Source organism: Myotis daubentonii, chromosome 18 (assembly GCF_963259705.1).
Source record: "Myotis daubentonii chromosome 18, mMyoDau2.1, whole genome shotgun sequence".
Taxonomy (NCBI): domain Eukaryota; kingdom Metazoa; phylum Chordata; class Mammalia; order Chiroptera; family Vespertilionidae; genus Myotis; species Myotis daubentonii.
In genome coordinates, this window is record NC_081857.1 from 36,170,089 (window position 1) to 36,182,328 (window position 12,240).

The window sequence follows — 12,240 nt, forward strand, 5'->3', positions numbered from 1 at the left end:
AGAAAGTATGTTAAGTCACACCATGCGTCTTTCCATAAGCCAACACCTGCACGAGACAAAGCATGTAGTTTAATACAAAGCAAGAAATAACATTCCAACGCGAGGCAGAAATCTGGCGTTCCAAGCGACGAAACTGTTTTGACAGAAGAAGAACAAAAATAAGCGAAGCTTAGCAAACGGCCAGTGCAAACTTAAGAGAAGCGGAGAGGAGAAATGTCAACTACCTTCCCAACGTAGACCCTACAGGTGAGCAATCCAGACCAGTGGCTTGGATGAGTCCAGTTGGAAATATATCTGACTTCCTTGCACTTAGGTGTTATGCTTATGATATAATTAATCTGGAGGCGATAAAGGGCTTTTTAAACTGAAAAACAAACACATTCCAACAACCAAAGTATGTTTTTGGAAGTGCTTTCACTCAGACGAGTCCTTGAGAAACAAGAGAACTTGAAGCCTCTCTGAAGGACTGCAGAAGTATCGGGACTCCTGGTATCAGTTAAGTTTTAAGTGCTTGCCTGCTTTTAAATTTCAAAGTAATGAAATGATGGACGTCCAATAAGTAATTCTAACTCTCCCAAACAACATATAAAAAAAACACTCTTAAAGTTACAAATCCTGAAATACTCCTCAAAGTGCTGTTTGTATGTTCTTCCTCTCTCTAAGCCTTGTACTACTACATTCACAGCTGTATTTAATAAGTTTTCCTCAGAATTCTTAGTAACAAATCTTGTATTTGCATAAAATTTTTGATCCATATTTTCACCTTTGTATAAAGACTTCTTTGTAAAAGAATTTATCCATAAACCCCTAAAAATGAGTTCACCTTTATTTCAATCAACAAATATGATCTACAGTGATTCTAAGGCAATATCTTTCAATGGAAGATATAAACTGCCACTGATCGTGAGTGGCAAAAAGAGGAAAGTTAATAGCAACAGAGGAAGCAATAAACTGAGAGCATCTTAAACATGTCTACAGCACAAAAGTTTTAGAAGCTTAAAACAGCAAATAAAGAAGGATGCTAACTTGCAAGCAGTTCAGATTTTGGCCACCTGGGTGCCTGCAGCAGAGCCACACTAACAGCCATGTCTTCCCTCTCAAGGAGCAGAGGTAAAAGATTGGGCAGAAGACAGAGGGTGCTGGGCTCTTCTGAGCTACACCAAGAGCCTTTCCCACACTAGGCTGGCAAAGAGTCGGGGCCTGGCTCCTGACAGAGCCACACGGCACCCCAAAGTCAAACGGCACCTCAGCAAATGGGGAGGAAAACAATGAGACATTAAAGATGCAGCGAGAACACAGCCACAAGATGGCACATGCTTCCATGCCCCCTCTGCAAAGACCAAGTTGAAAATGTTTTTGAAAAAATGAGAAAACAGAACAAAAACGAAAAAAATAAAAAAGAAAGAAACCAAAGAAAACAAAAACTCCGTTAGTAACAATCAAGTGAGGGAATTACCAGTACAGCAGCGGTCTGTTCAACCAGCGCCGGCCGGCCGGCTGCGCAGCTCAGAGTAAAGGGCACCGCATACTGCGGTGTGATGGTGGCTACTTGAGGGTGGAGAGTTGCTACCATTAGTGGTGTACAGCTTCCCTGAAACGCAGATTAGGCAGGTGAGTGAAACAAACACGGAGGCAGGTAATCTGGATTCAGCAGGGCTCTCATTCCCCCCAAGTTATTACCAACAGTAAGCAGTAATTCATTTCCTATCACCTGGAACACACATACCAAACACAACTTTGCCCTTCAACTCTGCACAGCAGGGGCCCACTGGGTCAAAGGTCAATGGCCTAAAGCAAAAAAGTATAGGCATCCTTCTTGGGCCAGATTCAGAGGGTCAGTTCTACCAAGCTCAGTTCAAGTCCTGTTCACAAATTAGGGGGCTGGGATTTCAGAATTGCCCATGTGTCGTGGGCCATAAACATTTACACACAGAATGGAAAGTATATATACTATTGTCACTTGTACGAATACTCTATGATTTTCTTGACCTCTTAGTTGTGAGTTCTGGGGCAGATATAAAGACTCAAAGCTCTCTACAGGCCAGCAAGGCACAGGGAATAAAGGCATGTGATGCTTGAAGAGGCGTCTCATATACCCAGCCTCTCAACTGTGGTGAAATCCTGCAAGAGGGACCAAAGGGGACGCCAGGGAGCAAAAGGGGAGCCTTTCATTTTTAGAATCACAATGTTGTTACACGTGTACTGACCTCTAAAAGTGCCCACGTAAAAAATTAACTTCATCTCACAGAATGAGAGTATATTTACTCAAAAGACAATTTCTCCAAGTCTGGCCATTTGTCCCTGCAAGTCTAAGGCAGATGTTGGCAGAGGTGGGATGAGTACACTGTTCCATTGTAGATGTTTCCCTTCAAGTCCACTGAATCATGGCCAAGAAAGATCTTACACTCAAAGCAAACACCATTTTGTAGGACAAAATACCTGATTCTCAACAGTGCTTCAGCGACATAGATGCACGCGGCTCTGGCTCTTACCTGCGTGAGCACTCCCGACGGAATCTGCAGTGGCTGAGCTGCTGGCGCCTGGGGGACAATCGGCACAGCGTTATCCATCCTCACAGGGAACCCAGAATGCTTTGTCGTGGCCTGTAGTCCAGCTGCGGAAAACAGCATCACAGTTAAACTGCTTTGCTAGGTCTGGGGCTATTGTTTACTTACTGGGAGTGTAGGGTGTTTGTTTTTAGCTTTTCTGTTCGAATAATCTGCCACTTAAGTTTTAGTTCTAGACACTTAAGACAAAGTAGTTTCATGGAAGTCTGGGCTGTTAAGGAAAGGGAGACATGGTCCCTTCAGGTGGGATTAATGAAAAGATGTCTGATACATGGAAGGCTGATTTAAGGGAATTCTGAAATATCTTTTATCCTACAAAACTTAAAGCACAACACCCATCCCATTCTCATTAACAAACAGTATAGGTAGAAACAAAAAACCTTTCACTTAGTAAATCACATCCACTAGGGGGGAAAAAAGCATGTTCTTAAAATGTAATCAATTAAAAAGCATAGACTTAAATAAAATATAATTGTAACTTTAGGTTAAATTAGATAAGAAAAATATTATGAAAAGCTCAATAATTTATCAAGTAAATTAACCTTTTGTTCAGAGTATTTTAGGGGGACATTTTACTCCACTCCTCAAAGCAACCACCTAGTTCACAAATTAGTCCAATATTTTTTCTTTAACCAATGTGTGAATTAAATTATGCCCAAGATAAAAATACTTAAAAGGTAGACCTGTGGGTTTACAGAAACCCTTTTTTCTACTCTTTTAGAAATCTGACAGATTTCTAACAAGGCCCTTTTGTAGCTTGGACAGCTAGGAAAATCAAAAACTTTGAGCTGCCTTTAAAACCATGTCTCCCTTTAAAACCATGTCTCCCTTATCTTTCTATTCATTATGCTCTGGCACAAATACTGAATAAATGTTTCCTACAAACAGGAGTGTATCATTCTGGGGAAAAGAGGGGCTCAAGATGGTCTCCCTTTGCCGAGTTGAGAGAGAGCGGTCACAGCTTTCTTTTAAACCTACCCTCTCAAAACCATCAGGGGAGGGAACTTACGTTTCTGTCAGGCCTCTAGCTCATTCATGCCTTCAGATTTGTTAAGTAAGAATGCAAACACTTTAATTAGATCCTCCATCAGTGGTATTTTTTAAGCTATCACCAATTAATTTTTCTAAATATTACTATGGAGGTAGCCAATGAACATAACTCTAATACTGCTGCTTACAGCAAGTTGTCGTTGGATTTCATTTCAGTAATTTCCAACTAATTTAGTAACAAACTGTCATAGAGAGGAACATAAACACAACATGCAACGTAAGAGGGACTAGCAAAAATCATAATTAAAACACTCTAATAACTTTTTTAAAAGGACACACGCCTAATGACAAAACAATGTTATTGTAATAGCCTCCTACAAATTAGTAGACAGTAAGGAGGCAAAACTCAGGAAGAAATGGTCACTACAGAAGATCATCTATGTGTCCCAGGATGATGAAGTAAAAGGGGACAAAAACTGCAGAATAAAAGTTTCCACTGAGCAAAATGTGCATCTATTTTGGTCCACTAGAGGAGTACAGAAAGTAGTATTTATAGTACTGACCTACAACTGTGACTCTAGGTATTGCAATAGTAACTTAGGCTAAGCCACAGAAGTCAAGCTAGTTTCAGGAAACCCAAGTGGAAACAAAGAAGTTAATAAAAGGCAATACTTTTCGAAGGTTCTTCCCTGAACTAAGAAGGATTAAAACTTTATTTTGTGTTTTATTTTTGTGGAACACAGCCCTTTAAATAAAAAACCATGGAAGTCTGGAAAGAAGAGTAGAACTATCTAATCCTGAGGGTCCATTTCTCCTCTGAGTATAGGCATCTTGCAAAAGAGCAGATGGTGAAGGAAAAGTAGACAGCCTGGAATAAACAGAACTGCCCGGCAGAAACCAGCACATGGTTGTGGCTGGCAAATCTACGGACGTCTCTCTACAGCTATTTGAGTTTAAATACCGAGAGGTTGTATAGAGTAATACCGCAAAACTCATAAGCTATGAACCCTCCGCCTGGGTTCAAACTGTGGTTCTACCACTGACTAGTTAGAAAAAATTGGGCAGCTGAGGGAATCAGCTTTCTCATCTATAAATTGGGCATGATGTTACCCACCTCCTAGGGTTGTTGATGAGAATGAATTAGCACATGGAAAAGCACTCAGAATACTAACTGGCATGTGGTAACACATTTCAGCTTTCATCACCACCATTACCTTAATTTAAAAACTCCCTTTCATTTGGAAATTTTAAAATGTGCTCTACCTACTCCTCGGGTGATTTAGACTTCCCAAATGGGGGAAATTTCTCCAGAGCTTATACTTTCTTAATTATATCAAGAGTTGGTGATACTGCTTTAGCCCTGTACCTCTTCAGTTGACATTTTGTTTTGTTAAAGGAACTAAAAAGGTCGCGTACCTCATCTCTTAACTATTATCTGAGAAGAAGAAAAAAGGCTGGGAGTCCCACATGGGAAAGTTGTTCCAATGAAACTCAACCTGGAAAAGGTGAGGGGGCGGGGGGTGGCTATTTGCTAAATTCAGTAGCGGAACCACTCAGCATATAACAACCCAAAGGACAGAATGTACTATTGCGAAGCACGCGCAGGGAACAATTGGGTAAGTGAGGCTAAATTTGCATTTACGGGTTTTGAATCTGCTCCTCCGCTTTCCCTGGGGTTTCTCCCCAGTTTACATCACTATCGTTCTCCTCTCCTCCCGGCAATCTCTCAGTCTCCCCTAGCCCCTCTTTTCCTTCTGCTTGCTCCGACTCTGTCAGAAACCAAACAAACAAAAAAGTCACGGTCAATAAGTAACTGAAGTAAAAAGATAAAAGTGCTACCTGCTCCTATGGAAATTGCTATGAGAAGCCTGAATCCTGGCTTATTCCCACAGGGTACTGACATTGACTTTCTAATGGGAAAGTCACTGTGTCGTCAGGAAACATCCTTAAAAAACCCTAACCTTTTGGTCCTGGCCGGTTTGGCTAAGTGGTTAGAGTGTCAGCCCGTGGAATGAAGGGTCCTAGGTTCGATTTCTGGTCAAGGGCATGTGCCTCGGTTGCAGGCTCATCCCCAGCCCCAGTCAGGGCAGGTGTGGGAGGCAACCAATCTATGTGTCTCTCTCACATTGATGTTTCTCTCTCTCTCTCTCTCTCTCCTCCTCCTCCCTCCCCTCCACTCTCTAAAAAAAAAACAAAAAAAAAATCAATGGAAAAAATATCCTCAGATGAGGCTAAAAAATATATTTTTTTAATTTTACCTTTTAAATAGCTCGCTAGATCAATAAGCACGCATTTCCCATATTTCAGAAAAAAGGAACTGAACAGACTGAACAACAAGGAGAAAATGACAAAGGATGGGAATGTGAAAATTACAATCTTATTGCAACACCTGGGGGATTAGAGCACTGTCTTCAGCTATTCTGTTCCTCTGTTGAAGGAGTTTGTAGGAACAATAGGATTCATGAGCTGAAGCAGATAATCTTAATGCCTTCCCCATACAAGCACCTCAGCTTGTAGAATTTTCCAATGCAATAAATAAACATCTTTATTTCTAAATGTAACTTAAGAGGTTTCCATATTCTTAAACATGATTTTTACACTTTATAATGAAATTACCTCCTATTTTATATGGAATGATAGAGGAAATAAGATTCAATATATAGCAACTGTGTTTACACAAATTTTTTCAAGATTATATATTCTGCATATTGAGATACAGGCTTGTAACAAGATATATGACATTGATATCAGGCCTCAATGGGCAAGAAAACGGAAATCAGGCAATTCAAATAAGGAAACATTAAGTGGACTCCTGTCATGTGCCAGATAATACCCAATTAGATAAAAATAAAAAAGGGTAAATCCACTTTGTTAACTTTCGTTATCTTCATAACCGGAGATAGTTAAAACTTGTCAAAGACCAAAACTAAGAGGGATCTGCCCAAAGCAGGTAAGTCTGACATAAGACCCTATGAACAGGCGTTCCCCACTTACTTTGAAAAGCAGGTGGACATACTATAAAGGTTTGTTGGAATGGATCTGTCTGCGTGCAAATCTGGGTGGTTCCAGGCTGCAAGGAAACGCCCTGCTGGGCCACTCCAGGCACTGGTGCTGCAGACGAGGGGTACAGAGCTGACTGGTAGTTCAGCAGTGAGACATCCGAGTTAGCCAGAGACAGAGTAGCAGCTGCTGCGGTCGAGCTGGAAGCTAAAACACTGGCCTAGAAACAAAAGGATTAGAATTGTACACTGGTACAGAGAGAACAATATTTTTATACACAGGGAATCGGTCCAGAAAAACTTCAAGTGTTAAAATGTAATGCTGTCTGCTTAAGAAATTTTCCCAGTCTCTATATTTCAGACATGTTTAAGGTTGAATAAGAACACAAAGAATAAAAAATGGGCTCTGGCCTGGTGGTTCATTTGACTGGAGCACATCCTATGCACCAAAAGGTTTCGGGTTTGACTCACCATCAGGGCACATACCTAGGTTCTGGGTTTGATCCCTGGTAGGGGTGTGTATAGGAGGCAACTGATCAAAATCTCCTTCTCTCTCTCCCCCCCTTCTTCTTTCTCTAAAATCAATAAACATATACTCCCGTGAGGATTAAAAAAAAAAAAAGCATAAAAAATGGTCTTGTACTGGTTGAGGTTATATAAACCCCTCTCTCTTCTTTCTATGCAAAAAGTTGCTGGATTCCACCAAATCTCATTTAAAAATAGACATAGCTAAGAAAGCAGGAAGCTTACATGCAAAACTACTCTTAAAGTTAATTATTGGAGGGACCCAACTGAACTCATAGAAGCAGACAGTAGATTGGTGGTTGCTAGGGTAGAACAGGGACAGGAAGGGGAGAGTGGGTGAAGATGGTCAAAGGGTATACAATCTTCCACTGAATAGATGAGTAAGTTCTGGGACTCCAGTTCAGCATATAAAAAATTATTGGAAACGCCCTTCACTACATGTAACGAGACACAGAAAATCCTTCTAACAGCGTCATTTGGCTGAAGTTAGTACAACTAACAGCAGAAAGGAGTACAATAGCCAGGCTGCGTTTATTTGACGATGCTAAGTCTGAGGGCACAGATAAGGTCTTTATATTTAACTTCTGTCAGCACATGACCGGTAGGTATTATCAGTCTACCCTGTCTAGCATCTCTTCTGCCAAATAGAAAATTCTTAAGAAGCAGTAAGACCACCAAAGCCAAGACTGAGTTCTTTACTTCGACCTGTATTCTTACCAGTTTCTATCCCACTTAAGCTTGAGTTTCCAAAATCATTTACCTGATTGTGCACTGTATTAAGCTGGTTGCTGAAGCTCATGGTTAGGTTTGTGCTTGTATTTGGGGCAACGTGCGTCGTGAAGGGACTCTTGATCTGACTCACTGTATCATACATGTGAACCCTCCGCTTGCAGATCTCCATGTTCTGAAAACAAGACTTAACACTAAAAAAAGAGATGAAAGGTTCATTGAAATGAATGCTGAGACTTAAACAGATGAAAATAACTCAAGATGAATATGGATCAACGTTCCCGCTCCCCCCAAGTATTTTCAGATCAAATGAATAAGAGTTTTTATAACCATAGGGAAACATATATATCTGATTTTTAATTGCATAATTTTTCAATGAGAAAGAAAAGTTTCAGTCAGCCAAATACGTAAGCCCCAAAGCTGCTGCTCACGTGGTATTTCCATTTACCTATTAGATAGATGGTAACACAACAGATGAGCACATCATGGTAAAATGCCCCAAACCATATCATACTCACTGATTGCTATGTGGAAAATCCAGAAGATGAGTCATTGTTACAAATTGATGGTTAAGGGTTTTCAGAGGAGTAATTCTCTTATCTGCATCAATTGTTAGCATTTTTTTTAACAGATCAATGTATTCTCTGCGATCCGCCTTCTCTGCCAACATGTCTGTTCCTTCTAAGTCTGTGGACATGTTCACCTTCCCAGGAAAATTAAGAAATATTATGCTTCATTACTTAATCTTCAATGCTGCCACCAATTATCTACTTTCTCTCCAAACTATATAAAGTACACAAAAAATTTTGAGGAAATTATTTTTATTAGACTAATCCCTTTCACAGGTGGAAGCTCTTCTTATTCTAAATAAAATCTTCAATTTGGTAGAGTATGTTGGTAGAATAAAGCTAACTAATTTTCTGTTCATTCAAAATCTGAATCAAACAAGTTAAGCAAAAATGACTAGTATTATTTAAATATGTTTCTATTGTTAAAAAGATTAAACGACAAAGCATAAAACGTTTAACTAGAGTTTGGGACATAAGTACTCAATAAATGTTAGCTCTTAATAAGTATAGGGTGTCCCCCAAAAAATGTATACAGACTTTAACAGCTGATAGCTCAGTTGATGTTTTTTTCTTTTCAGATTTAACCCATTGGAATTATTAATTATTCAAAGTGTGTATACATTTCTTGGGGACATCCTGTATTTATTTAGTAGAGAATATGGACAAGAAAAAACTTTCACAAACAATATATCAAAATACTGACAATGCCCTGGCTGGTGTCACTCAGTCGTTTGGGCATTGTCCATTCACCGAAAGGATGCCGGTCTGATTCCCAGTCAGGGCACATGCCTGGGTTTTGGGCTTGATCCCTGGTAGGGGGGCAAGAGGGGTGTGAAGGAGGCAGCTGATCGATGTTTCACTCTCACATCAATGTTTCTCTTTCTCTCTCTCTCTCCCTTCCTCTCTCTAAAAATCAATAAAATATCTTTTGAAAAATGCTGACATGTAGTAAAACCAGTTTAACAAAACCAAGGAAGAAATATATAAAGTATCCTTTGTTAGGATTCAAATGTTATTTTATTACATGGCAAAATATCAATGCATTTTTTTTCTGCGAAAAATAAAGACATATACTGGAAGATAACAGATTGAGTCAGCCTTTAATATAACCAACAGAAGTATATCTCTGAACAGATACATAAATGTCTGGCTTTCTGAAAGATACTATACTCACCTGAGCCATGTCATCCAAACAATTAAAAATGTACTTTCGAGCTTCTTTTGATTTGATTCCAGTTTCCAGTTCATGTTCTTCAGGTGTCTATAAAATATAGATTTTTTTAAAAATTCCATCCTTATATTATTTCCACATTTTATTCTATTAAAAGCCAGAATACAAAGAAACAAGTGTCGTCACCTTGCCAACCAGAGATGACAACCATGAAAGTAATTTGCAACTAGAAAATCTCCCAGTGCAGAGATGTGGCCTTGATATGAAGCCACCTTTTCCACAGAGTAAATGTGCAAGCAACGATGTAGCCCAGTTCCTGAAGAATGTCAGACAAGATGGGGCATTACCACTTTTCTCTTATAGCTACCTTCACATGAGATGGTATTTCAAATGCTATCTATTCAAAGACCCAGGCAGAGAGTCACAGGGTTACTCAAATTATTCAGGGATCGCTCAAGTTAAAGGAACAGGCTCTGATGTAAAAAGCAGACATTTGTTTAAAGAAAATATAGAAGGACTTACTGAGGGCAGTTTGGAAATTATGTTGTTTTGTCATATTTATTGAGAATCCTCTAAAAAAAGGTCATTATTAATTACTCTAGTTTTCTAAGACTTAATGGTGAGTACATACTCTCCCTTTCTCAGCTGCTGGTTCAAATAGTCAAAATAACCTCGCCAACTGAACCCGCATTTAAAGTTTTGTTTTTTAATTAAGGGAAGGAGACAATAAAGTAATTTTTCTAAGTATTCCCTCCTGCAACGTATATTCACCCCTTTTTCCTCCTTCACCTCAAGAATAAACTTTGATGACCAACCAGAAAAAGTGATGTAACCTTAAAAATTAAAGTAAAAATAAACTTTGAATCTGCAGTTAAGAGTGAGAAGTACAGGTATGGGTAGTATAGCCGGGGAGACTGACCTTAAGCCTCCACAGTGGGTACCCCAAATTAGGATCTCTGTTGAAAAACCTGGTCGTTTTGGTCCCGGCACTGAGAAGATATTCAGCTGGCAGACCTTGTGTTTGTGAAATGTAACGAATCTGAAACATCAAAACCATCAAAACATTGATTTGGGATAAAAAGGAAGATTTTAAAGAATTTTTACACTAAAACATTATTGCCCTAGGCAAAAAAGAAAGCTATCACAAAGAAATAAACTCGTTGATAAAGAAAAATGAAATCTATTTATAAAGACAAATATATAAGCTAATGCACTCAGAAGTAATTCCCAAACATGTATTCAGAAACTTCCTTGTTACTATATCTGTGATTTACAAGGAAACCTGTTTCAAAACTTTTGTGTGTAATCTCTTGCTTTTTTGTAAAGTTCTGATACAAAGTTCAGAAAACTTTAGGAAATATTTTTTAGGACAGAACAGAATGGCTTTCAAGAAATTATACTTCATGGATTACCAAGGATTTTTTGTCTTTGTTTTTTGATACACTATCAAATTAAAATGATTAGGAAAAATTTCTATAAACCTCTTTCTTCCTTGGCTACTCTAGCTCCTGATCAACTGCCCCCCACTCTAAATTGTCACAGAGCTTATTTCTTGTACCATAAACTCAAGCACTTAATTTAGCTTCTCTGTAAGTACTGTGTTCATACATTCAACATTTTTGAACCACCTACTGCGGACTAGGTCAGCAATTCTCAAATGTGATCTGGGGACTCCCATAGGGTCTGACTCCAAGACCCTTTTGGGGGAGGGGAGGTGTGAAGTAAAAAATTATTTTCATAATAATACTAAGAAGTTATCTGCCTTTTCATTCTCTTCTCATGGGTGTACAGTAGAAATTTCCAGAGGTGATGGGTAATGATGTCATTGCTCTGATGGCTAATGAAATGTGTACTTGTATATGTTTGTTTTATGAATTTTCCAACTTAACTGTTCATACTTCTGGTTGTTTCTCCCAATCCAGGAAAGCGATAGAAGAGGCAATTTGCTTCTCTTCCTACTACTAAGAGCAATACAACAGGCAATTCTTTTTTTTTTTTTTAGAAATTTTGTATTCAGGAACCGTTTCTTTTTAAAAAAATATATTTCTTTATTGATTTCAGAAAGGAAGGGAGAGGGAGAGAGAAATAGAAACATCAATGATGAGAGAGAATCATTGATCGGCTGCCTCCTGCCTGCCCCCTACTGGGGATCGAGCCCGCAACCGGGGCATGTGCCCTTGGCCAGAATCAAGCCTGGGACCCTTCAGTCTGCAGGCCGACGCTCTATCCACTGAGCCAAACTGGCTAGGGTGAGAGGCAATTCTTTTCACCACCCCATCTTCATATATGAATGGCTATACTTAAGATAAAATTAGAGAAAAACTTGTAAGCAAAGAAATAAATCTTACTTCCTATCTATCCCTCCTCCCCCACCCCCCATCTTCAGTTTTAAATACTAATTCAGTATGCACTATATAAACAGAGCTCTTTAGGGTCCTCACCAATTTTTAAGAGTATAAAGCACAGGTAAGCCAACTATGACCTACAGGCAAAATCTGGTATGCTTATCTATCCTGAGACAATCTTAGCAGGAAATTACCCCAAACTGTGAAAACCAAAACACAGCATTAGCAAAATAGAAAACTTTTTATATGTGAATAAAAAAGTTTAAGTAGAAACTTCTTTTGCATGTAAGAGGTAAAGTATTTTTTTAAAAACAGCTCTATCTGGCCGAAACTGGTTTGGCTCAG

The 12,240-nt window shown here is 39.1% G+C and overlaps 1 protein-coding gene across 3 annotated transcripts in view; it reads right to left on the reverse strand.

The window, feature by feature from the left end:
* HIPK1 (homeodomain interacting protein kinase 1) overlaps positions 1-12,240 on the reverse strand; it is a 45,430-nt gene that overhangs the window by 10,752 nt on the left and 22,438 nt on the right. For all 3 annotated transcript variants that reach the window (XM_059674550.1, XM_059674549.1, XM_059674551.1), the window contains exons 4-10: positions 10,470-10,589; positions 9,554-9,640; positions 8,329-8,513; positions 7,842-8,004; positions 6,552-6,777; positions 2,493-2,614; positions 1,457-1,591 (exon numbers count right to left, since the gene is read on the reverse strand). In XM_059674550.1, the coding sequence (XP_059530533.1) occupies positions 1,457-1,591; positions 2,493-2,614; positions 6,552-6,777; positions 7,842-8,004; positions 8,329-8,513; positions 9,554-9,640; positions 10,470-10,589 (1,038 nt within the window). The remainder of the gene's footprint in view (positions 1-1,456; positions 1,592-2,492; positions 2,615-6,551; positions 6,778-7,841; positions 8,005-8,328; positions 8,514-9,553; positions 9,641-10,469; positions 10,590-12,240) is intronic.